The following is a 27500-nucleotide window of genomic DNA, read 5'->3' as shown; positions in this document are numbered from 1 at the left end:
CACACACACACACACACACACACACACACACACACACACACACACACACACACACACACACACACACACACAGGCTCAGTGACATACCTTCACCAGGTCTTTCCCATCACGGCTGGGCGGAGTCGTTTTGGGCCTGGAGGCGGGCTTAGGTGTGAGGGGAGGGGCCAAGCTGGAGGGAGAGCTCTGACTGGTGGTGGTGGTGGAGGTGGAGGCGGCGACGGCGGAGGTCGACGGCGGGGAGATTTGATTGGCGGTCGCATCGTGAAGAAATATCCTCTCGCTGCGCCGCCGGTTCCATCCTTCCTCCTCGCTGAACGCACCGAACCCAGCGCCGCCACCGCTGCCACCTCCGCTACCGCCTCCGCCTCCGCCGCTGCCACCTCCGCCGCTGCCACCTCCGCCGCTGCCGCCACCGGCGCTGCCCAGGTCGAAGCTGAATCGCCGCGGTGAGCGGGGCGAGGGGCGCGGCTTGGGAAGGGGCTTGCGCTTGATTGGCTGCGGCTCCTCTCGCTTGGCGGGGCTGGTCTGGTCGACGCGGCGCGTCGCCGGGGGCAACAGGGGGAGCTCGGGGGCCGAGCGCTTCCCGTGAAGCAGAGACGGGAACTTCCTCAGACGCAGGTCAGAACCCGAGTCGGACCACTCGCACTCGGATGACCCTGAAGGAGAGGAGCGGGGTCAGATTGATTGATTGAATAGTTTAGAGCAGTGGTTCCCAAACCTTTTCATATCAAGGACCCCCAAATTGACACTAATTAGCCCACGGACCCCCATTTGAAAAGATATGGAAGGGACCCCCCATAAGAGAAGATTTGTACGGCTCTAGCAGTGATTCTCAATCTCAACCCGTTCAATTTCAAGGACCCCCAGTTTGACATGCATTAGGCTACGGACCCCCATTTAATGGCATTTCTATCTCTCGGACCCCCAATTTATGTTGTAAAATCAATGTAAATTTAACTCTGAGAGCGTACAAATGGAGCCAAATGGACCCGTTAGGGTCCATTTGTACACTCTCAGAGTTACAGACCCATAAGGGTCCATTTGGTTCCTAACTATCATTTAGCTGGGGACCCCCTGGAACTCCCTCAAGGACCCCTGGGGGGTCAAACACTTAAGAATAGTCCTTGCGGTCTTGTTTCCATGTAGGCCCTATGCCATCAATTCATAGACATGACATGAAGAATAACAACACAAATTCAATATCACCACAGGAAAATAAAATAATAAAAAAATCAATATCATCACAGGAAAAAAATACAACACTGTATGTACAGAGTTGGATAAAAGGAAGGGGAGGGGTGGTCACCTGTCTCCCTCACACCTAATGCATGACCACACACACACACACACACACACACACACACACACACACACACACACACACACACACACACACACACACACACACACCCCTATGTATATGTGCATACACATGCACGCAGAACGGGTTGCTGCCATATACAGAAACCAAATAACACAGTAGTGTGCCAAGATTCTCGTCTGAAATCAATACTCTCGTGACTTGGAATATGGATCCATTTGAAACTAATGCATTATTCAGGAATGGATCATTATGTGCACCTCGACGTGACAATTAGGAATGAATTAATATTTAACCATGAATCAATAAAATAATCCTGGACAAACACTCCAGCAGCGAACCTGATCAACCGCAAAAACCTTCCAATTATGGCCAGGAATGTGTTCAGGAGCAATAGGGGGGAAAAGGCAGTATGAAATGCAATGATCTTTTGTGCACTTAACAGTGTAATCCATAGCACTATTTACATCTCGTGCCAATTGGGGGCATTCTGTGCGAGGAAGATAAACCATCATATTCATAGACCTTCTCCTTTCATGTGTGCTTTGCCTTCAGTCAGCCCCTCTTTATTGAGCGTTAGCTAATCAACCTTCTGCTTTCTTCATGAATATAAGTCAATTCTTTGCTCGTTTACCCAGAGTGCTTTGTCTGTTGCGGTGTTTGTTGTCGTGAATGAGGGTCAAGGGGGCGGAGTTGACGGGGAGGGCGCTCGCCGCAAATCTCGCCAGCAAGCCCAGGCCGCTCTCCTCATAGCTACTGTCTTCAGATTCAGACTCCTCCTCCTCCTCCTCGTCATCCATGTCTTCCTCAGATGATTCTGCATTTCACAGAGAAAAAGACACTGTCTTACTTCAACACAGGCAGCACGGCATGATTACGACACTGGTGGACACAATGGGGGCCAAAATTCTATTGAATTCCCTTTGTCTCCGTTGATTCTGAACACAAAATGCTGCACTGTTGTTTGGGTAAGAAGTATGTAGGGTAGCTTTACAAAGTAGGCAGATGGGATGAAGATTAAGTGGGCCAGACTGAGACATTCCCAGAGCAGAATGGAGGCTCAATACAAAGTTTGAATCCAGTCCTGCTGAGACGTTATTATGGCATGATAATGTATGCTTTAAAGGCCCTAACCCTGCCATCAGAAGAATGTGAATTCCTACTGTTTTCCCAAACAAAACAAAGAACAAAGAACACTTTCATACATGCCATCACAAACCTTTGGGCAATTCATTGTAGGCCTAAGACAATATGAGAGAGGGACAACAAGAGGGAGAGCAAGAGAGAGAAATGGAGAGAGCAATACGGAGAGCAAGAGAGAGAAATGGAGAGAGAAATGGAGAGAGCAATACGGAGGCAAGAAAGAAAGATAGACTGTCCAAAACACTGCAACCTGACTTCATACTGTAATGCTGTGTTCGCCAATTACAGGCGAAAGAATTGAGCTCAACACACATGCACGCACGCACGCGCCCCACACACACACACACACACACACACACACACACACACACACACACACACACACACACAGCTGCTGAGGCTATTGGAGCAGAAGCACTGAGTCAGATATCATTTATTATTAAAACTCTTCAGCTGAATGTGACAGAGAGAGAGAGAGAGAGAAAGAGCGGGGGAGGGAGGGAGAGAGAGAGAGGGGGGGGGGGCAAAGAGAAGAAAAGAGACAGATAACTATGAACAGAACAGAGCCACAGAGAGAAGAGAAATTGGAAGGAAACCAGTGGGCTCACTTCATCTATATACTGCCTAGCTTTGCAAATGAGCTCAACAGACATGTAGCCTACAGCACACAAGCTGGCGCACGCACGCACGCACGCACGCGCACACACACACACACACACACACACACACACACACATGGCAATAGCAGCAGCAGTATTTAATGGTTAGCCATTGTTGGTAGACAGGACCATGGCACCAGGTGAACATGAACTTGATGCCCCGATTTATATATTCGATTGTGCAACACGTCGTGCATCGAAAATAGCCGATCTACAAGCTCGCAGCGCGTCGTAGTGCGGCAGGTTGTGAGCTTGCAGACGTGGCCATTTTCAGTATACGAGACCTGAGGCGCAAACAGAGTATAAATCGGGCTTAAGAAGAAGAGGTTAGAAGAACGTTAACATGGGTTGAGGACAACACTACAAGCTTCATACGACCAGAAAGTCATTCTTGATTTGTACGCCATCATACAATGACGCAATGGGCTCTATGCACAGCACACACGCCATTTTGGAAAGAACTTGGGGCCCCTTCCGTACTTCCTTCACAGGTGTTACCGATGATACTAATGAAGGCTCTGTTCCATTCTGGTCAAACAGAGTCCAGGTGACAACTCAAACAGAGTCAGGGGAGCTGCTATAGGGCGTGTTGTGCTCACTGGGAAACACTCTGCTACCCCAGCGGGTCTCAAAGTGTCCTCGAGAGGGTTCCAAATGGTCCCGTACGGGTGTGTAACTCTGAGAGTGTACAAACGGTTCCATTTGTACACTCTCAGAGTTATGGGGGTCCTTCAAATTAAAAAGTTTGAGAATCACTGCACTCTAAATGGAACAGAGCTTCAATTAGTATCACACGGTAAGGTAGGAGGAGTTATTCTGTGTGCATAATATAACCCATTGTAAATATCTACAAGCTCACCCCAAAGCGCTGTGAGTTTGTAGATTGGCCGTTATCGTATGACAACAATAAATGGAGCCTTATGGCGGTCGCTATGTTATTGCAAATCAGTTAAAAGTTGGACTGAAATTGTAGCATGGTAACATTCCAAAAGGCAAGTCAACAATGTTTGATGTTTGCTTAGATAATAATTGTATTGTCACCCAACATGACAAGTCAACAATGTTTGATGTTTGCTTAGATAATAATTGTATTGTCACCCAACATGACAAGTCAACCTAAAACCAAACCGTTTCCCACCACCTACGAGAACTGGGAGAACTGGCGGCCTTCTTTTTCTTTTTTAAACAATATATTTATTGACATTCTTTTTCAATTATAACTGGCAGCCTTCTGAAGTGGAATGCATCTTTTGAATGGAAATGCAGATATGACCGCCATCAAAACATAATTCAGTCCATCTTTAAGAGTAGAAGACGATACTCGGTGGTACAGATTATAGACACTAGGGTGTTTTCATATTAGACACCCGCTCGGACGCTCCACTTTCACATTGGGTCATTTCTGATACTCCCGTGACCGCGGAGAGCGAAGGTCTGTTTCTCAGTGGATTTATCATCTATGAAGGTTAAGAAACAAATTGAGCCGCTCGCAAAAATATGAGCATCATTTGTGAAAGCCCCAAATCCATGTAGCCACCATTAACAACCTAGATTTCATCATGCTTTAAGTAGCATGTGATGTCAAACTAGGGGGGTTTCATGATTCTGAATCCATACCGAGCATTAGTTTTGCACAGAAAACATGCCTTGGGCTAAATTAGGACATAGCCACTTGCAAAATGTGCAGACCTCATCACATTTGTGATGATTGCAATGGCCCAAGGAGTGTGCAAAACTAATGCTTGGGATGGATTCAGAATCATGAAAACCCCCTAGTTTGACATGTCTCATGCTACTTAATAAGGAAATTTGACATTTTCGCCTCATATAGGATGTCAATGGTACGCTCAATACTGACAGCCGGTCAGCAAGTGGATTCATGAATGTATGTATATCTATTTTAAGCAAAAAAAAAAAAAAAAACTATATACCAAATTTATGCTCATATTTTTGCGAGGGGCATGGGGGCTCAATTTGTTTCTTAACCTTCATAGATGATATATCCACTGAGAAACTGACCTTCGCTCTCCGCGGTCACGGGAAAGACCCAACTATTAGTACCATAATATTGTTCCCTACCCCAGTACACTTGCCATTCTAATTTTTGGACGCAAACTATACCAGGGTTAGGGTAGGTCTACGCATGAACCAAACTTGAGAGGAACCCAATGGAAACAAGCCTCTGGGCACTTTTTGTCATTTCGGATTATCCTTTTAGCAGAACCTTGGACTGTTAATAAGCATGTTAATAAAGCATTCATTCAATTAATCAATAAATAAGACCAACCTTTCAAAAAGGTACACTGTGATCACACTAATCAAACCAATTGGACTTTAGGATCAAGTGTACTCAGATGCGGGTCTCTGATGTGAAAGCACCCTGGTCCAAATACTGTAATGTGTCTGGCACTGTGTATCCACATGATGTTAAGGTAGCAGACAGACAATAAGACAGGTAAACAGAAAGCAATGCAGACATCCCTGTAAGGCCCCCCCGGTAATGCCCATGTAGGGACTCATCCCTTGTGGTTACATCCTCTAACCAACATTAAAAACAAATGGCACACAAATTACAATATTGATTTAGTTTTTGATTATCCCTGGGTTGGTTGTGGGTAGGGGATGTAAGCACGATACACTTTAAAAACGGGCTTAAATTTGTGAGAACAAAAATGATCCAAAAACATAATTCAAGCAACGGTTAATATTTTCTGAAAGCAACACCAGATTCATTTTGTTGTCCCACTTTTTTTCTTTTTTTTTTAGCAAATAATTCCATGTTAGGTCAGAAAAGAATACAGGGAGGGGCACTTCCTACTTACAGAGCAGGTGACACAGGGGGTGTGGCCTCAGGCAGGGGGGCGGGGGCAGTGCAGCGCTGAGAGAGCGCAGCCTAGCCATAGCGTAGCCTGGCCTTAGCATAGCCTAGCTTTGAGCAAAAGGTTTAGCCGCAAGCATAGACTAGCCGTAGCGAGGTGGGCTAGGCTGCGCTAGTCCTTGCCAAGCTTCTGTTATGTCGCAGCAGCAGCAGCAGCAGCACAAGCACACGGAACAGGCTGAGAGACACTCAAAGCATCATGGGTAGGGGAGGGGGGGTCAGAGGTGCATCATGGGTAGGGTAGGGGGGGTCAGAGGTGAAGAGTGAAAGGTTGAGAGGTGACAGAGCAAGATGTCTGAGAGTGCGACACAAGGGAAAAGGGATTATTTGAAGGTTTTTAGTAGACAGGGAGGAGGAGCCCTATTGTCCAAATATCCCAGCAGCATACCATTAGGAATGCTCCAAATCAATCAAAGAATTTTGAGTTTATTATTCATGCATTATTCAACTCTTCTCATCAAAACCTCATCAAATAAATGTTTATCTTTATTTCACATAATTAGCCAAGACTATAAATGCACACAACTGGCAATTTCACGACACTTCTTTCTGTATCCAAAAATCCCAAACGCAATAAAAAAAAAAAACCTCTTGTGCAATGAATCCACTTCTATGTACTCAGAAATAAACTTCAAGTTCAAATAAGCCTTCCAATGTTTCCAAAATGTAGAAGTGGTTTAGATAGATGTGTTTTCCAACCTTGGGCCAACGGAAGAGGAGGGATATTTGACGAACAGAGCACTGTAAGGGTGTGAGGTGCAGTGGTAGGTAGCTGGACAGACAAGACAGATGAAGCAGACACAAGGACCACAGCGCTTTGCTTTCTGTACCAAACAATTCAACACTTTTAATAAAGCTTATAATAGGCAGCAAACTGCATTACAACTTTATATGCAAAAAACGTTTTTCACAAAATTCACACCATGTTTTAATGTACAAAATGCTACAAAAAAAAACAAAAACAAAACGCTGCAAAGCCAGGCAAAAAAAACATAAAAAAAGTAACCAAAAAAACACCATAGAAAAAAAGGCAACTCTATATTTTTTTAAAAAGGCAACTTTGAAGAGAAGCCAGCAGCGAGAGAGGTAGGGATGATCATGCCACTATTCTTAAGATGGCAGCCTTGCACAAACAAGGTCACAACCTATGACGACGCTCAAAGACATGGAATTCTTTGACTCGGGGCGGCATGGGATTGTAAACAGGGGGTGTGGTCAATAACCAGGGGGTGTGGTCAGTAACCTTGGTCGAAGGAGTCGTCGGTGGAGCTAAGGCCCGCCTCCTCCAGTAGCAGTGATAAGTGCTTGTGTTTCTTCTTCGGAGACTTCTGATTGGACAGCAGGGTCGTCGCCAACGGTGACGGCAACGGCTTCTTCCTGGTTGCCAGGTTGCCGTGGGAACGCGCCCCCGAGTTAGGGGGCCAGAGCGTGCGTGCGGAATCCATCTCGGAATCAGAGTCTGGGCACGGAGAGAATGGGGTTAGCGACTCCCACAGTCAACAATGACAGAACAGGAGCAGTCAGCCACTCAGAAGACCCCACGCTGAGGGCACCTTTCAGCAGGCCAAAGGGAGAGGAAATGACTGCTCCTCCCTTAGTCAAGTGACTACCCCCCCCCCCCCCCCCCCCCAAAAAAAATATCTTTATAACCCCCTTCTTTTTCTTTTTTTCCCCAACCTGTACATATTCTTTTTTAATTATTATTACTTTTTAATGATGATTTGAATATCGTTGTTATTTTTCATGTCATGATTCTGAAATGTAAACAAGTCCTGTATTCAAGTGTTTGACTGTACTCTGTACAGTTTACATTACAGTATTCAATCAATCAATTTATCAGAAGGTGCCGAGGGTCAGTCCGTTGCTCCCCTCAGGTTGGAGAATTGACAAAATGGTTGCAAAATTGTGGGATCAAAATTTAGATTAAAAAAGGAAAGTGCTGAGAGGTCATACAGCCTGCTGTAGCTCCCTGGTGCTGTGCCATTAGACACGGCTTAGAGAAAAATAAAAGTTGCTCACCCGTGCTTGCCACTGTTAAACATAGTTTATAAAAGCTCCATGATGCTACATTAATGTACATCCAATACATTGTAATCCAGGTCAGCCAAAAAAACACAAGCTTTGACATTTGTATCTTCTGAGGCCATCTAATATTGATCTCAATCTTTTGGAAAGTATATACGGTAGCCTCTGGACTGTTTAAATACGTGCATATGCAACTCTGAATAATTAAATGTATACACACTACTCATCAAAACACTTAACACATTTTGTGCCCAAAACGTCTGTGGACGTCCTGGGTATTACCGCACGTGCATAGCCCAAGACGTCTGTGGACGTCTTTGAAAAAAGAATATATATTATTTTGTATTTTTTTTATTAAAAAAAAATCAAAAAAATCAAAACACTTTTTTTTCTTTTTTTTTAAACACGTGGTGCCAAAGTTTGTGTTTTCGCCATTGAGAATGCATTTGGCGTTTAAATTAAATAACTCAGAAACTATAAAACATTTCAAAGTAAAAAGTTCCAGCATGTGTCTCCACAGTCAGCTGAATTATAAAAAATGTGAATGGATTTTCTAGGTGAAAGTGATTTTGGGCAGTTTTGCGTGGGCTCTCAATGTGTTAACAGACTCCGATGTCTACTCTGGATGCCCCATTCATATAATTCAAGTGGGTGAGAGCCATCTCTCTCTCTCGGCTACACGGATACTCACTGTTTGAACAGCTGCTGAGCTCTGATCGCAACGGAGAGAACGTCAAAGTCTTCTTTTGACGCTCTTTCACCTTGCGGCCAGGATCCGAGGCAGAGGTCTTAACGCTCATCCTGTGTTTCCCTCCTTTACTGGACGAGTGGATCCCTCGTTCCTTCCCTTGGACTGCCGCAGGCTTGACCGACGACTTTGACCTCATGACCTTCATGGGGTCGGAGGAGCAGGAGGAGAGTTTGCGGGGCGGTCCGAGCGAGCTGAGCTGCGACAGCGACAGAGCCCTGTCCAGGTCCGACGCCAGCTGCTCCTGCTCGCACACACGGCTGCGCTTTGCCTTCAGCACCTGTGAACAGAAGCCAACAACTGTTAATTGATGGATTGATGGCCCCTGGATTATTGACGCAATATCTATTGACAAATAGACATGCACACAAGTGTGACACGCAAAAGCACACATACACATTTCCTCAATCACACACATGTAAACATGTTAGGTACACACTACACAGTCCAGTCCGTACTACATGTCTGGATGCAAGACAGTTGGATTATAATCCGAGAGCTGTGTTGGAATACAGTGGCATAGCAGCGGTGGCCATTTTCTAGTTCCATCCATCCAGACCCCATTCATTTTTCCCCCATAGAGATTAACAAAAATATGTATTTATAATCAATTATTTTATAAAATATTTGATTCTGTGGGGTGGGAAAAAGAAAGAACCCCGCAAGACAGAAAATGGCCACCACTGCTATGCTATGTTCAGTTCATTTTGGGGGAGTTCAACACAAACAAAAGACCTCCATGAACTCAAGGCTTCACGGGGTGACTTAATTGATAGAAAAAAAGTCATTTTGGAGGTGAAATATTCCTTGAAGGGCCCATTTTCTTCTTGAAGTGTCGCAATGCGACGCGTTGTGAGCTTGCAGATATGCATAAGTGATTTGACCGTTTTTGACAGTGACAAAATGTGTCCGAGCAAAGATAAGAGCGCCCCTCACTTCACACGGATGAGATAAAAAAAAACATTTTAAAGTATCTCTAAGAGTTACAAGTGGATAAATGAACACTGCATTTCACCGAGTAGTATACACTCGTATTCCCAAGGTGATGTTTATCCCATTTTGACCTGAGATCAGATTCTAAAAATGTCTTCTAAATCCTGACAGTTTTCTGAAAAAGCTATGTTTCTATGTCAGTCGTTCTTCGATTTTTCAAAAATAGCAGACCTACAAGCTCGTAGCGCGCCACTCGGTGGCGCGCTATGAGCTTGTAGATCTGCTATTTTCAATAGCTAAAGCATAACATAATGCTAACACCAAAAGGGGTTCCCGCCGAAAATGGGTTATACCTCCAGGCTGTGACTCGTGGAAGGCTCCTGGTCATTCCAGATCTTCTTCTTCTTTTTCTTCTTCTTCTTTAGTTTTACTCCTCCGCTTCCTGCCTCCATCTCTTCCTCCTCCCTCGACAGCCGGAACCTCTTCCTCGGTACCTCTCCTCCAGCCTCGGAGTCGTCAGAGTATTGCGCCGTCCTGCCCAGCCTGCTGCTGCTGTTGGGAAACGGTGGTTAGACTGACATATTCGCCGATATGACAAATAAGGGCCGATACCGATACAGTATCGGGACATCTCTAATAAAAGGTAGACTCTACACGTTTATGTGTATCCACACAAAGGCAATGGTATGCATAGGGAGCAATGTACACACACACACACACACACACACACACACACACACACACACACACACACACACACACACACACACACACACACACACACACACACACACACACACACACACACACACACACACACACACACACACACACACACACACACACACACACACACACACACACACACACACACACACACACACACACTCACACTCTCTCTAATAGGCAAAGGAGGCACCACTCACTTTCCAGGCCTACTGTCCTGTTTGGTGGGGGGTGTGGTCAAGTGTTTCCTCTTCCTGGGTCTGCCCCTCCCTCGTCTCGTGAGACTCCGCCTCTCATCTTCCTGCTGCTGCCGCTCACTGACACAGCATACACGTGTTAGACATCGGGATGTGTGTGTGTGTGTGTGTGTGTGTGCGTGCGTGCGTGCGTGAGAGAGAGTAGTATGGTGGGTGGGTATCAGCGTATGTGTTATAGAATGTTTTTTTTTTTGATTGATTGAAAAATGTATTAACAGTTTGCAGAATTACAGTACATTTCAAGCACAAACTCAATACAAAGGCTGTTAACTGTGAGTGGACGACCCAATTAAGCATTACACTTGTTTCCAATAGGGTCCACAATGTTCAATTCATCAAAAATTCATGTAACAGATGCTTAACCCATTTAGGCCCGACGTCGAAATTAAACAAAAACGTTCGCTCTGAAAGAATATATACCTATTCAAAGATTTGTGCCGCATTTTTACGATTTTTCTAAAATAGCAGACCTACAAGTTCATAGCGCGCCACTCGGTGGCGCGCTATGAGCTTGTAGATCTGCTATTTTTCAATAGCTAAAGTATAACATAATGCTTGAAACACCAAAAGGGGTTCCTGCCCAGAATGGGTTAACACAAAGTATGAACATTGTGTGTGTGTGTGTGTGTGCGTGCGTGCGTGCGTATGTGTGCGTGCAACACTACTCACTGTCTGTCTTTGCGTCTCTGCAGCTTGCTCAGCTCTCTCTGCTTGTTCTTGTAGGTCTTCTGTATCTCAGCCATGCGAACGCGATAGCCCACCTCCACGGCGTCCATCTCGTCCTCCACCTTACTGAACTGTAGGGGGGGGGGGGGGGGAGGGGGGGGTTGAAACAGTGTTGTTTTTGGCTTCAAATTTCTATTTTAGTTTTTGTCATAGTCTTTGGAATGAAACTTCATTTAGTTTGTCATATTTTAGTCACCTGGAATGTTTTAGTGTTTGTCTAGTTTTGGTCGACTAAATGTCATAAGATTTTAGTCGACTAAAAATGTATTTTGGCGGGCCTTGATGCCGTCGTAATGATTTACACTTGCTGAAAATAGCCGATCTACAAGCTCACAACGCGTCGCGCTGATCTTTATTTGCTGACGAAATTGTCAGTATTTCATCATAGCTTAGTTTTCATTTACTTTTCATTTAGTTTGTCAGTGAAAAAAAAGGTAGTCGACGAACATTTTTCGCCATAGTTTTAGGCGACGAAATCAACACTGGAACGAACAACAGAGAGCGAGACGAGGGAAGAGCCTAAAGCCAAGTTCCAACACCCAACATCTCGGCCACTCACTCACTCACACTCTGTGGCCCTTTCTGAAACCAGTCCCTTGACTTGAAGTGCTCTCGGGAGGTTCCCTCGTCAGAAAGTGCCCCTCCAGCTGAATCAAGTTCCCTTGATTAGGGTGCTGGGTATAAAAAACTGTTTGGAAATACACTCGCCCTCCTTGTGCAGAAACAGGAAACAGACACCATCCGTTGCCATGGTTACCATCACGCAATTGTGTTACCTGTTATTTTGTTTGTACAGTTATATTGCATTGTATCGTGTATGTTTGTGACTTGGATTTCATTAATATGGAAAAAGGAAATACAGCGTGACTGTCAAAATATCCATGTCATATACATCCATGGTGTTTATAAATCATTGTGTTAAAAGTTGTTTTGTTTGTGTGGTTTCATAACTTTCATTTATAGTTTTTTTAAATAAAGAGCCCTTGTGAACATCAGTTGGAGTGTTGTCTATTCTGCATCAGATGAAGATTGTTTAGGAGGAGTTTATTTATCATTTATTTGTGGTGGTACTTACATTTGTAGGTTGCGGTTTCCATGCGGACAGAGAACAGGGCTGCACAAGGCAATCGAGTCTAGATCGGCACAGACTCGCTCTTGAGGGCTTTATAAGCCACTTCCACTCAAGGCTGCTTGGTTTCGGACGACACTTAATATGGCGCAGCCTCGCGTGAACGCGCATATCGAGGGCAAGTGTGTAGAGCGAGTGGCGAGGAGCTGGTTTCAGAAAGGGGGTGTCACTCCAGCGTGGTGGTGTTACGGTGAAATTGATGACCTGCTGAAATATGTCACAATCGTGTTGACATCACATAATGTCAGTGTCCGAATGTAAAATCGTTGCAGTTTGCTCATTAGCAGAGTTCAAGCTAACAGCATTTAGGCCACATATTAAAAGACTTCCATGGAAGTTGTGTTAAGTCCACAAGATTGTCACATATTTCGGCGGGTCACCATTTTCACCCTAACACCGCCATGCTGGAGTGATCGACAACCCATGCAACAACAACATCTTTAACCCATTTAGACCTGAGGAGGTTTCAACAAATGTCTTCTAAATCCTGACAGTTTTCAGAAAAACCCTATGTTTCCATGTCAGTCGTTCCCACATTTTCAAGTCAAGGACCCCCAAAAATATATGTAATTAGCTTCAGACCCCCATTTGAAAATATGTTGCAAAGATTTGAGTTAAAAACGTTCGCTCTGAAAGAATATATATTCAAAGATTTGCACCACATTTTCACGCTTTTTCATAAATAGCAGATCTACAAGCTCGTAGCGCGGCACCAAGTGCTTGTAGATCTGCTATTTTTCAATAGCTAAAGTATAACAAAATGCTTAAAACACCAAAAGGAGTTCCTGTCCAGAATGGGTTCAATTTAATCAAAGTAGGAGGTTCACGAGCCTTTGGCGTGCTCACATCTAGCGTCACGCGTAACCCAACATGCCTTGCGCTGCATCGACGCACGCGCCACGTGATCGGCCGTATAGCCAATCGGAAGAAGGAAACACAGCAGTCCACTTCCTGTTTCTGCGCCGTTTTAAAACTCTTGATTTCTATGAATCTTTACGCTCTCAAGAGTTACATTATCAAACATCTGCATTACTTAATTTACACAAAGTCTACACAATTAGAGAATGTAGAATTTATATGTTGACGTTTGCCTGTTGTCTCTCCTGATGGTACCAACACCAATACAGTATGGAATTGTGGACAAAATCTTATCCAACGACAACAACATATTCTATAGTCTTGGGTCTGAGAGGCTAAAATGTCATCAAATGGTGGTCCGTGGCTCAAATACCAAATAAATAAATGATCCTTGATATGAAAATGGTTCAAGTCCTGGTCCAAGTCTACGAAATCTTCTTACCGGCTCCTCTTTCCTCCTCTGCCAGCTGTACGTCTTGTTGGGGTCCAGCGTCCTGGGCAGGTTGATGTGGGACTGCTCCTCGATGGCCTCCAGCAGAACCTGCTCGCTAGCCTGCAGGAGATAGTCGAAAGCACCCATGGCCGCGTCTAGACAGGATAACACAGGGGTGGGGGGGGGGGGGGGGGGGGGGTGTTGTACATTCTTATCGGTCGGAAAACAAACAAGATATTACAGGAGGATGGGATGGTGCAGGGCAATAAGTCCAGTTTCTCTCCACTATACGGTTTGTTTATAAAGAAATGCCTAAAGTGATTACAAATGAAAAAATAAATGGATTGTTCTTTAGGGAAAAAAAGAAAAAAAATCAGACCTGTCTGAAGTGAGTGGTACTGTACTGTACTATACTGTACTGTACTGTACTGTACTGTACTGTACTGTACTGTACTGTACTGTACTGTACTGTACTGTACTGTACTGTACTGTACTGTACAATCCCTCCTCCCTGGCCTGGGTGTGTCTGTCTGTTAGGCAACAGTGACACTTGGTGGTGAACAAACGCTATAACGCTATTTTCGTGCTCGGACAGACCCAGGGACAGACCCAGGGACACACATAGCTGTCTATAGGAGTGGTTGCACCACTCAAAAACAGTCCTAGCGCCCTGAATTCCTCGTGTCCCCGACTCCCCGCTTAATTTGAAGTTTATTAACTAAGTCCTAGAGATAACCAATGATGTCTTTCACTTTGATATGATCATTTGTGAAGCTCAAATTGAGCTCAAAAGGTTTCTCATGTTTTCTTCTCACTTTCCCCAGAGATCCCCAGAGAAAACTACATGGAAACTAAATGAAAACTAAGCTATGATGACTAAAACTAAGCTAAATGTATTGACAATTTCGTCAACAGATAGAAACTAGACTAAAATGTTAGGAAGGGACTAGTGGACAAGAGATCCAGCACAAGTCATTTTTCACTTGGTTGCATGCTGAAAATAGCAGATCTACAAGCGTAGATCTGTGTAAAATGAGCCATTACGACGGCATCAAGGCCCGCCACAATACATTTCAGTCGACTAAATCAACTGTAGATTTAGTGGACTAAAACTAGCCTAACACTAAAACATTCCAGGTGACTAAAATGTGACTAAAACTAAATGAAAACTATTCAAGAGACTATGACTAAAACTAGAATCAAAATTTGCTGCCAGAAACAACACTGCACTGGTCACTTTGACGCTCTGCAGCGTGTGGAGTCCAGTGTGTGATGCATGGAGGTTAACACCATAGAGTATATATATAATAGAGACTGAACTGGCGCGAAGCTCCGCCCCCCCAGCTATTCATGTCAGTGGAAGTTGCTCAGTGGCGTTTTGAAGCACCCGGAAGACTGCCGGAAGTACCGTCTGAGAACGTCTACTTCCGCATTTGACCACCAAATTTTGGTGGTCAAATGCGGAAGTGCAACCGAGCGCTCAATGTTAAAGCCCAGCTGCACGGGGTTTCCCGGTCATGAATCCACGGGTCCGCCTGTAGTCCCTCCTCCTACCACTAGGGAGGAGAGCTTCAACGTTGGAAAGCCTGCCTGCCCCCTTGGTGTTGACCCAACTTGGCAGTCATTCCACTTGTAATGTTCTCTCAGAGAGCCAACACTCCAAATTAAGTCAAACAAACTGCACAAAAGAAAACCAGCACTCGTGCTTGGCACTGCCCACAGCCCTGCAAGATAACATGGAAAAATGGATGTGTCTGATGTGAGTGGTGCTGTACTGTACTGTACTGTACTGTACTGTACTGTACTGTACTGTACTGTACTGCACTGCACTGCACTGCACTGTACTGTACTGCACTGCACTGTACTGCACTGCACTGCACTGTACTGTACTGTACTAGCCCTCCTCCCTGGCCTGTGTGTGTCTGTGTGTTAGGCTGTGCAACAGTGACACTTGAACAGACGCTATATCGCTATTTTCTAGGGATGCCAGAAAGTGACCATCAGCCAAATCGAATAGTCGACAGCTCTGCCGATTAATAATCGATGAATTGACCCCCCCCCCCCCCACACAATCAATATCAGATACAACTTTTAAGATTTTATATGATGCACATGCCATGGTCACATAACCATTATATGTTGAGTGCATGCTTTGATGGTTACAGTTTTATAATCAGTTTTGATGAGTAAACCTTTGTGGAGATCTTCTCAGTTGTCATTGTATGCTAGTTACTGCCATTCAGGATGGAAAATGAAATCCATTTGGATTTGGGGAGAAGTAGTTTCATAGGGGGCTGGTATGAAGTACTTGATATAAACAGAAAACCTTCAGTTCACTAGTCTACACTCTACTAGTTACGGTCGTTAACTGTGTCTGTTAGAGAGAGGGGCAGAGAAGAGTGGCTTTGCTCAACTTGATTTATACTTATATTCTCCACTGTGATGAAGGTACATGTTCGATATATCATGCAGCCTTACTTATTAGCCTATATATTTTTTTAGATTTTCGATTATGAAATATTAAAAATCGATTTTCGGAAACTCCGATGATTAATCGGAAAATCGATTAATCGGCGGCATCCCTACTATTTTCGTGTTTGGACAGTCTCGGCTCGTGAAGCGTGTTTGTGAGCGGGCCCTTGCTCTTCTCTCATTCTTTCTGTTCTTACCACATCATCATTGCTCTCTCGCTTCCACCAACCAACCAACCAACCAACCATCTACCCATTAATTCTTTCATACGACCATTTCTACTCCCTCCATTCCATGGCTCAGTCTCTCACCTTGCTCCTGGCTGATCCGGTCCATCTCCAGCTGGGCCATGTGGCTGAGCAGTGCCATCCCCTCCAACTCCAGGATATCCAGGGGCTCGACGGCACTGCCGTCTCTCCCGAGGGAAAGGCCCGGCTCGCTCTGAGCCGTGGAAGGAGGGAAGTCGGGGCTCGCTTGCGGCATCTCACTGGCGGTCAGCAAGGCCAGCATGCCGGCCATGGGGTCCTCGGCCAGCATGCCGGCCATGGGGTCCTCGGGAACAATGGCGAGAGACAGCGGAGTGTAAAGGGGAGTTTCGGGCGCTGTGTCTTTCCGATCGGGGGTGTGTGCGTTTGTGTGCGTGTCGTCCGGCGGCTGTGGCTCGCACGTGGTGCTGCTGGCGTGTTTCTCTGACGGGACACACGACATCTGAGGCGCCGCAACCGCCGCTGCTTCCTGGCCCGCATTGGAATGAGCCATGATGTGTGGCTGATAGTGCAACGTGTGCTCCGGCTCCACCGCCACCTCCGCCTTAGACTCCGCCTCCAGGAGGGGAGCAGGCAGGGGGTAGGCTGCCTGGCAGGAGGTGTGCGACAACGACACCTCCATTTTGATTGGCCCTCGCTCCTCCTCCTCCACCTCCTCCTCCTCCTCCTCCTCCTCCTCGGTTTCATCCGGTCTCTCCCCCGGCGTGGGTTGAGGACTGAGGCAGCGAGATGGAGGTTGCGCATGTAGCTGGGCGGCGGAGGCGGCGGAGGCTTCCATCTCTCGCTCTCTGTCTCTTTCCCGCTCCTGGCTCGCTAAGGCAGGGCTGCAGCGCCGGTGAAGAGGCCCCAGAGCCCCGGCTGGAGTCAAGCCCAGCTGGGGCTGCTCCAGGTCGGGTTCCTGTTTGAGAGCAGACCTCTGCTCCGGAGGCGCCGCGGTACGGGGCTTGATGTCCGTGTCCGTGGGTCTCGGGTGGTGGTGGTGGTGGTGGGCCGAGGGCAGAGGGTCCGTGTCCGTGGGTCTCGGGTGGTGGTGGTGGTGGTGGTGGGCCGAAGGCAGCGGGGCGGCCGGAGCTGGTGAGCGGCGGTGGCGCGGTGGCATGAGTTCGCTGCTGGCGACCGTAGATGGCGGCAGGCGGTACGGGGGAAACGGAGAGCCAAACGGGGCAGTGATGGACTGGTATGGATAACCCGGGGGGAGGTCTGTGAAAAGCAGAATTTGACGTTATGACAACCCATCATGAAACAAGCAAAAACATCCTAAGGCCTCACTCACACCTAAGACACACTTGTGTCCTGTGTCTTCTGTGTGTCATGGCCGCCTCAATGCATTTCCAATGAGAGTCACATGGTTTGAAGACAACCTTGTTGCATGGGGGGAGGGCAGAAGACAGCCATGCAACAAGGTTGTGTCTTCCAACCATGTGACTCCCATTAGAAATGCATTGAGGCGGCCATAACACACAGAAGTGTCTTAGGTGTGAGTGAGGCCTTGAAAACTTGCAGAAATGCAGTGTACAATCGTTTCTGAAGAAAACAACAACAAAAACTACTCCCTTTCGTCTCCCTCCCCGTTGCTGCTAACCCCTACTGTTGTTATTGGAGAAAATGTAGAGATTACAACTAGAGATGTCCCGATACTGTATCGGTAAAGTATCTGCCCTTATTTGTCATATCGGGTCATATCGGTATCTGAGAATATGCCAGTCTAACCAGCGATCCGACACAGGGGTATAAGGGGTTTACACTATGGCAGGTAAATAAAATGTTGGGGGCATGTGGAGTTTGCTTTGGAGTTGCCCAAACTGCAAGTGCACTTAAGAGTGAGGAGTCTGCTATAAACACAACACGAGATATATGGCTAGATAGCTATAAACACAACACTGGTATCGGAATTCGCTATCGGCTAACACAGAAATTGTGGTATCGGGATCGGGAACGAAAAACGTGTATCGGGACAATCCCAATTACAACCATGTGTCCTTCGATACACATGGAGTTAGCACCCCCCCCCCCCCCCCCCCCCCCCGTTTCACCGGGAGGACATACATAGAACGCGTGTGGAGGAACATGCATATCCCTCCCAGTTCCTCTCCCTACTGAACAGGCGCCCCAACCAGCCAGCGGGGGTCACTAGTACAGCAGAAAAACAACACGATCCCTCCCCTGCCCGCAATAATGGCCAATTCTGTTCAGAATTGAACCCCAGTCTCCGCACGCAGTGGCGGGTGAGTACTTTCCCCCGTTTACACCACCCAGACTCACCCGAGTAGTTGCCTGGAAAAGGGGTGGCGGCCTGTTTCTGCCCCTCCCTCTTCCTGACGCCACCACCCTCATCCTCCTCCTCCTCCTCCGTCGACTCCTGTTTAGGCCGGCGTGGCGATGAAGGGGGAGGCGAGGCGGAGCGCGGGGAGGGCGGGTGAGGCAGAGGCGTGGGAGGGTGGGACAGAGTTCTCTGGCCTCCTCCTTCCTCCTCCTTCTTCAGGGTGGTGATGGGCGAGGGAAGCCGTGCCAGCGGTGCGAGCGAGGAGATGGAGGGGGTCGGCGTTCGAGAGGGGGGCGGAGGTTTGCGCGGGTGCAGGACCGGAGAGGGCGAAGGGGAGGAGAAGGAGGACGGCGGGCGGGGCTTGGATTCAGGGTGCAGGACCGGAGAGGGCGAAGGGGAGGAGAAGGACGACGGCGGGCGGGGCTTGGATTCGGAGCTCCTTTGCTTGTCGGCTTTGTCTTCCATCTCGTGCCTGTGTTCGCTGGCTTTTAGCCGCTCCTGAGAGACGAGCATTGAATGAGAACAACGACAAGTGTTAATAGAATGCATGCCTTGTATATTTATGGGAATCAGTGATAGTTGTAGTTTTGCATTTGGCTGGCATTTACATTTTTATTTTGTTTAGATTTTTTTTGTTTTCCATTTCAGTTCATATATATATATATTTTTTTTAAAGAGGGTATTGCAGGTTTAGTTTAGTTTATCAAAAAGGGTTATCATTTTTTATTATGCATTGAAACCTGCATCAGTGGCATGCATCACAAACTTTTACTTTGAGTGGACACACGGTACAATTCCTTGCTGTGTGTGTGTGTGTGTGTGTGTGTGTGTGTGTGTGTGTGTGTGTGTGTGTGTGTGTGTGTGTGTGTGTGTGTGTCAGTCTCTGGAATAGTTTTCAGTTAGTTTTAGTCACATTTTAGTCACCTGGAATGTTTTAGTGTTAGTCTAGTTTTAGTCGACTAAAAGTCATAAGATTTTAGTTGACAAAATCTACAGTTGATTTAGTCGATTAAAATGACAGATCTACAAGCCCACAACGCGTCACGCTGCGACGCGTTGTCATCAGCTTGTAGATCTGCTATTTTCAGCATGCAACCAAGTGTAAAATGATTCATACTGGATATCTTGTCCGTTAGTCCCTTCCTAACATTTACTAGTTTCTATTTTTTTACATGTTGACGAAATAAATTAGTCTTAGTTTTAGTCATCATAGCTTAGTTTTCATTTAGTTTTCATTTAGTTTCCGTCAGTGAAAAAAGGTAGTCGACGAAAATCTTTCGTCTTAAGTTTTAGTCGACAAAAACAACACTGGTGCGTGCGCCTCTCTCTCACCACTAGCTATGCGTTCCTCTGCAGCTCCAGGACACGCGTACGTGTGCGTGCGCGCGCGTGCGTGCGTGTGTGTATGTGTGCGTCTCTCTCACCACTAGCTGTGCGTTCCTCTGCAGCTCCAGGACACGCGTACGTGTGCGTGCGCGCGTGTGCGTGTGTGTGTGTGTGTGTGTGTGTCTCTCTCTCACCACTAGCTGTGCGTTGCGCTGCAGCTCCAGGACCTGCGCCGTGTGCTGCTGGATCATGAGCAGCTCGTGCTGGCGGAGCATCTGCTGCTGGGAGAGGAGCTGCAGCTGGGCCTGGGCCGCATGCTGCAGCGTGCTGCCTGCACCGTACACCCCCGACCACACCGGGCCGCCACGCTCCAAAACATCACTTCCTGTAAAAGGTGGTGGGGTTTAGCTCAACTTAACCCATTCAGGAGACGGGAGGGAACCCCTTTTGGTGTTAGCATTATGTTATGCTTTAGCTATTGAAAAATAGCAGACCTACAAGCTCGTAGCGCGCCACCGAGTGGCGCGCTACGAGCTTGTAGGTCTGCTATTTTTGAAAAATCAAAGAACGACTGACATAGAAACATAGCTTTTTCAGAAAACTGTCAGGATGTAGAAGACATTTTTAGAATCTGATCTCAGGTCAAAATGGGTTAAGGATTATGTTAAACTTTTAACTAAGCTCGTAGCAAGGAACCATAGCTTGAAATTGACATATTGGTCGTTCCAGTTTGACCCACCAGTTTTGGAGATATGGCTTATAGAGTAATGTCTTGCAGAGAAACAGCGAGCTGAGAAAACAGGCCTGAAAGGTTCACTTCTGTGGTCTCTAACATTACACCTAGCTACATGTTTAAGCATTTATTTTACATGTCAATTTCAACTCTGACATTTATTTCAGACATGCTCTAGTATGTGAAGAGTCTGCCTGTGCTATTAACTCATTTTGCATAAAGAAAAAAAAAGAAAATCTGTTTTTCTCCTCTCCTGAACAGTTAGTCTTGCCGTTTGTGAGTCTAAAAGACTCACAAATGTTAACTTTGCCCCCAAGGTTCCACAATCGGAGTTCTCACGGTTCAAACACAGTGATATCGGTGTGCGGCCATGCGTGCACATGTTCAAAATCTCTCATACTATCGTACAGAAATAGTGCCTTTTTCTAAAATAGTGCCTCAGTGTGCCTTTTTGGCAGCTTCACTATACAAACGGACATTTGCATTTATTAATTATCATTATTCGTTTTTCTGAAGCTGACACTTATAATAATCCAGGAGCGCTTCATATCTCCTACCCATTCTGACCCCCCCCCCCCCCCCCCCCATACCCACACACACACACACGCCTCCATACCGTAGTGTGGCTCCATACCGTAGTGTGGCAGGTGTTCAGTGGGGATGACTATTAGCTGCCCAGATTGTGGGTCCCTGGCGAACTGGTAGGGAGGCGGCATGGAGCCTGACATAGCGGGAGCGTAGCCTGGAGGGAGGCTCTGGTGCAGGGAGGAGGGTCCCATGCCTGGAGGGAGAGGGAGGAGAGGAGGAGAAAGAGAAAAACAGGAGAAAGAGATGGAGGGAGGGAGGGGGGGAGGATACATTTAGAGAGAGAGAGAAAAGGTAGAGTAAGATAAAAAATTTAGAAAATTGTAACCTTTCCTCAGAAGCTAAAGCCAATGTTTGCCCAGCATCCTCATGCATCCAGTATTTAGACCGGAGTCCATCTGGGACTGCCTGTGAGGTTCCTGTTGTTTTGCCCTCAAATGTCTAGACAGAGCTGAGCCTCAGGGGGAACCGCGTGTGCGTGCGTGCGTGCGTGCGTGCGTGCGTGCGTGCGTGCGTGCGTGCGTGCGTGCGTGCGTGCGAGAGAGAGACAGACAACGTTTTTCAGAGTTGTCCATATGATTGCGAGTGTGAGTGAACAGTGCAATGCGATAAGAGAGACGTTAGTGAATGCATGCAATTGTGTTGTGCCTGCTGTGTTATTTCTGGATGAGAGGGACAGAAGGAGCGGTTCTGGATGAGAGGGACAGAAGGAGCGGTTCTGGAATGTTCTACAATGTTCTGGAATGTCTGTGGCACTTGACCCCTCTGAGTACTGCAAGCCCAGCCACTCAAGAGGCACCTAACCACTTCCCTTTTGTGGCCAATGAATTTCTGCTCACACAGACATACACGTGTAAAATGTAGGTTGTGTGCACAAAAGAAAGCCAATGACAGGAAAGCATGGGCTGTGTGTGTGTGTGTGTGTGTGTGTGTGTGTGTGTGTGTGTGTGTGTGTGTGTGTGTGTGTGTGTGTGTGTGTGTGTGTGGTGTAAGGCACTGGAAACACTATGTGAATGTGTTCCACTTATGCTATGTATGCTAAAGTTTATCTATTATAAATACAACTGTGTGTGCAAATGCAAGAAAGCGTTACGTGCGTGCGTGCGTGCGTGCGTGCGTGCGTGCAAGCACTGGTTCCCAAACATTTTAGCCTGTGACCAATTGTCGGCCCATTGTTTGTGAAACGGTGGTCTAAACTATGTAAAGCACTGGTTCTCAATGTGCTTTAGACACAAATGGACCCTGGACATGTTCATCTGGTTACATTTGTTCGCTCTCGAGTTCAATTAAAACAGAGTGTTTACAGTGGTCAAACTGGGGGGGGACTTGAAAACAGTTATATGATGTACGATTCTCTGTCCCAGGCAGTACCCTGCCTCACATACCGTAGTAAGGTGAGCTCCAAAGTCACATAATGTACAAAGGTCTGTCCCCAGGCAGTACCCTGCCTCGAATAGACCCAGGGTGAGCTCTAAATGTCTGTCCCCAGGCAGTACCCTGCCTCGAATAGACCCAGGGTGAGCTCTAAATGTCTGTCCCCAGGCAGTACCCTGCCCCGAATAGACCCAGGGTGAGCTCTAAATGTCTGTCCCCAGGCAGTACCCTGCCTCGAATAGACCCAGGGTGAGCTCTAAATGTCTGTCCCCAGGCAGTACCCTGCCTCGAATAGACCCAGGGTGAGCTCTAAATGTCTGTCCCCGGGCAGTACCCTGCCCCGAATAGACCCAGGGTGAGCTCTAAATGTCTGTCCCCAGGCAGTACCCTGCCTCGAATAGACCCAGGGTGAGCTCTAAATGTCTGTCCCCGGGCAGTACCCTGCCTCGATTCAGACCCAGGGTGAGCTCTAAATGTCTGTCCCCGGGCAGTACCCTGCCTCGAATAGACCCAGGGTGAGCTCTAAATGTCTGTCCCCAGGCAGTATCCTGCCTCGAATAGACCCAGGGTGAGCTCTAAATGTCTGTCCCCAGGCAGTACCCTGCCTTGAATAGACCCAGGCTGAGCTCTAAATGTCTGTCCCCGGGCAGTACCCTGCCTCGCATAGACCCAGGGTGAGCTCTAAATGTCTGTCCCCAGGCAGTACCCTGCCTCGAATACTGGATAACTCACCCGGTGAGATGTCTTCACTCTCTGACATGTCGGGGTGAGATGTCTCTACGGCGAGTTATCCAGTATACAACAAGAGACGGACAGCTCGCCCAAAGAGACGGACAGCTCCCCTTATGATTTACCGACCACATATGAGAGTATAAATGACTATAAGACTATTGTAAAATAAGCTGTGACATGTCTGGATTTTCGGTGAGTTGTCCCCGACTTTCGGGGTGAGATGTCCGCACTTTTAGTAGCTTCAGGACCTCCTTACATTCACATCTAGACTCAACCTGCCTATGCTTCTAACCTGACTGTAACCAATTATGACACTGAAATATTTGCACTGTGACCTTATCTCCATTGTGTATTATGTGGTGGTTGGTGGTGTAGGTGGAAGAGGGTGAGCAAGCTAGTTGTGTATATATGTCTGTATCTGTATATCTGTTTGTATCTGTGTACTGCATGTTTTGTGTATTTGTGTACCGTATGCTTTTCTGTATTTTGTATGTTTATGGGTCCCTCTTGAAAATGAGATGATGCATCTCAAGGGGCTGTCCCTTCAATACAAATCTGAAATCTGAAATCTTTTGACTCTGAGGTGGAAAAGGGGGCGAGTGATCCAGTTACCCCCCCCCCCCCCCCCATGCCTCACATAGACACATAGCATTAATCCATTGATACCTGGAACGCATCCATGTCACGTTAGCGTTAGCGTTTTAAACATTATGTTATACTTTAGCTATTGAAAAATAGCAGATCTACAAGCTCATAGCGCGCCACCGAGTGGCGCGCTATGAACTTGTAGGTCTGCTATTTTTGAAAAATCGTTAAAATGTGCCTCAAATCTTTCCGAAAATTGTCATGATTTAGAAAACTTTTTTTTTTTTTTTTTTTTTCGACGTCAGGCCTGAATGGGTTAAGGGAGAGCTGTAAAATGTCTGTCCCCATCCCGTAGCCTGCCTTCACTCCTTCACATACCATAGGGTGAGCTGGATAACCAGACCGGTGGAGCTCCGGGACGGGGCATCCAGGGGTGAGAGGTCAGAGTTGAGGGGTCGGCAGGCCAGCGCCCTGCTCCTCCCGTCACCATAAGGTTAGAGTTCATGAGGCTGGGGGTCATCATGCTGGGAGTCAAGCCACTGGACAGGGGAGTGGGATGCATCTGAGTGTACTCGGCCAGCTCCTTGGACTCTCTGGAGGGACACAAATAATTCATGTTTAGATGTTGGTTACCATGAGACCGTAACTCGTCGTCTGACCAAAATAACCGATTTTCGAATGACGGTCATAAAGCTAAATATGGGAGGTGGAAAGCAACTGGTCAGAATAACATGTTCCTTCTACGCGCTACATCCAGTCGGGGAAACTCCCCCCCCCCCCCCCCCCCCCCTGTCAGGTGAAAAGAAGCAGCCTTGACTCCTCATGCATAAGAAGGAAGCATGAGGTCAGTGCGCTTCCCTCCCCAGGTTGGCGGAAGAGGAAGTGTAGCGCCCAGGATTACATTAGATAATTGACACTGGGTGAAAAAAAATGGGTTGCAAAATCGTGGAATAAACATTTAACAAAAAAAAAAAAAAAAAAGCTAAATATAAATGTGGCGTTACCGTGCTATGGATGCTGACATGTTTTATGTGTTAACACATTTTGTGCCCAAGACGTCTGTGGACGTCTTTGGTATTACCGCACGGGCAGAGCCCAAGACATCTGTGGACGTCTTTGAAAAATATATATATATCTATTTTTTTTTTAATAAAAGAAATCAAAAAAATCAAAACAATGATTATTTTTTTTAATACGTGGTGTCAAAGTTTGTGTTTTCGCCATTGAGAATGCATTTGGCGTTTAAATTAAATAACTCAGAAACTATAAAACATTTCAAAGTAAAAAGTTCCAGCATGTGTCTCCACAGTCAGCTGAATTATAAAAAATGTGAATGGATTTTCTAGGTGAAAGTGATTTTTGGGCAGTTTTGCGTGGGCTCTCAAAGTGTTAAGAAGAGTGACTGTGAGAATCAAACTTGCAGCTCTTTCAGGCTATGCACTGCTGACTGAGAGCCAGCACAAGGCCATAATCATAGGCTTAGCCATTTGGTGGATGCTTTTATCAAAAGTGCTCGAGTGCCAAGAGTGAAAACTATTTTGGCAGGAGTCTCCCCGTGGGAAAATGGAACCCCAAAGGCTGATGAAGACAGAGTCAAGCTCTGCCCGTTTAATAACACGGGACAATGTGGTCGTTATGAAAGCACAGGACAATGTGGTCGTTATGAAAGCACAGGAGACAAGTAGACGTTCTTGTAGGATCTTGTGTAATTAAAATGACAAGTTATAGTTAATTAGCATAGTGTGGCACAAATCACGGTTTAGAAGTACTAGTCTTGGGGCAACGCCGATTTCTAACTCTGAATGTGTCAGTGGCAATTAATTAAAGATCAATCAATACATGGTTAATTAAATGGCATTATTGCCTGAAGGCCTTCGAAGCATAAACATGTATGTGTTTAAAAAGTGTTGCCGGCGATTCAATATGTTATTCTGTTAAAAACACGTTCACTAGCTGCTTTCCCACTTTAACTTTCTTTTTTTTTATAAAGTATATTTATTGGTTTTAACAAATTTTAAAGACAAACAGACATTACACAACAAGAACATAATAACAAACAACAAAAGAAAAGAAAGAAAAGAAAAACAGCTCAGGCACAACACTATTATAAATAAAAAGATTGAATATACAAAGACATGGCAAGGACAAATGAACCATAATGACAATAAGTGGCTCTTGAGTTTTGATAGACTCCCATTCAGGAAATACATCCATACAGTATATAAATACATATTAAAAAGGCAGACAATACAGTTATCATAGGCACCAAATCATTACAATAAGAGCAGACCCATGCATACTCCACTCAAAGGCGGCAACCGCCCCCCCTCCAGGCGGCAGGGCCACCGCCCCAAGAAGCGGCCCCGACGCAACGCATCGAGACCCCTGCCCGGGCGACCACCCCCCCATACCCAAAGGACAGACCTTCCCATTTAACGTTAACTAACAGGCGATTGATATCATCATGCTAACTGAAGCAGATTAATTGGCCATCACAGGTGTGAACTTGACACGGTTAACCCATTTTGGGCTGGGAACCCCTTTTGGTGTTAGCATTATGTTATGCTTTAGCTATTGAAAATAGCAGATCTACAAGCTCATAGCGCGCCACCGAGTGGCGCGCTATGAGCTTGTAGGTCTGCTATTTTTGAAAATCGAAGAACGAGCTTTTTACGAATCTGATCTCAGGTCAGAATGGGTTAATTACTGGTTTACCATAGCCCCTCTACATTATTAGTAACCGCACGTCCACTTGTTTTGCGAGAGCGCAGGTTCCTCCTCCTCCTCCTCTTCCTCCACCACCACTGCCTTGATGAGGTGTTGCTGGCACTGTCAGTCGCCACATGAATCAGCACACTTTCGTATATCCCTTTTGGTAAATGCGCTCTGCAGAGTCCTGCACACACTAAATCCAAGCGTTTAGGTTCTAAACACTTATTTGTAACATTTTTTTTAAACGCGTTGCCGTGTGCGGCTCGGAGCGGAGGACAGTTCTCGCTCCGGATGCGCTCTGACCCATTTTGAAACCCGCTCAGAGCTCAATTCCAATTCCTCGCGCCGCTCGCGCTCCGCGCCACTCGCGCTCCGCTAACATGCTCTGCTATCGAGACTGCTAAACAAGTTCAAAATACTTTCAGGAAAGCAAACATACAGCATGATCACAAAACATTAAAAAAAAACTATTATATCAACGAGATCTCCCAGCATGCTCTTGAAAGAAATTCACCAATGTATGTGGTGCTTGGGGGGCGGTGGGACCTGATGGGCGCCGACTAGTAGCGCTGGGTTATATAACCTCACACAAACGATGCTAAACCTAACCCTATCC

At 46.4% G+C, this 27500-nt stretch overlaps 1 protein-coding gene across 1 annotated transcript in view; it reads right to left on the bottom strand.

The window, feature by feature from the left end:
* The window catches only part of tnrc18 (trinucleotide repeat containing 18), a gene marked incomplete at its 5' end in the record, with an annotated part of 65818 nt that overhangs the window by 23983 nt on the left and 14335 nt on the right, over positions 1-27500 (bottom strand). The window contains 15 exons of the mRNA XM_079519774.1: positions 88-359; positions 414-656; positions 1956-2138; positions 7245-7460; positions 8718-9054; positions 10061-10259; positions 10634-10750; positions 11360-11487; positions 13846-13991; positions 16620-17774; positions 18837-19335; positions 20358-20548; positions 21513-21677; positions 24551-24765; positions 26919-27001. Of these exons, the coding sequence (XP_079375900.1) occupies positions 88-359; positions 414-656; positions 1956-2138; positions 7245-7460; positions 8718-9054; positions 10061-10259; positions 10634-10750; positions 11360-11487; positions 13846-13991; positions 16620-17774; positions 18837-19335; positions 20358-20548; positions 21513-21677; positions 24551-24765; positions 26919-27001 (4149 nt within the window). The remainder of the gene's footprint in view (positions 1-87; positions 360-413; positions 657-1955; positions 2139-7244; positions 7461-8717; positions 9055-10060; positions 10260-10633; positions 10751-11359; positions 11488-13845; positions 13992-16619; positions 17775-18836; positions 19336-20357; positions 20549-21512; positions 21678-24550; positions 24766-26918; positions 27002-27500) is intronic.

The sequence above is a fragment of the Electrona antarctica genome (assembly GCF_951216825.1).
Source record: "Electrona antarctica genome assembly, chromosome: 14".
Classification (NCBI taxonomy): domain Eukaryota; kingdom Metazoa; phylum Chordata; class Actinopteri; order Myctophiformes; family Myctophidae; genus Electrona; species Electrona antarctica.
Note: the sequence above shows the minus strand (reverse complement) of the source record. Positions and strands in the feature narration are given on the sequence as shown.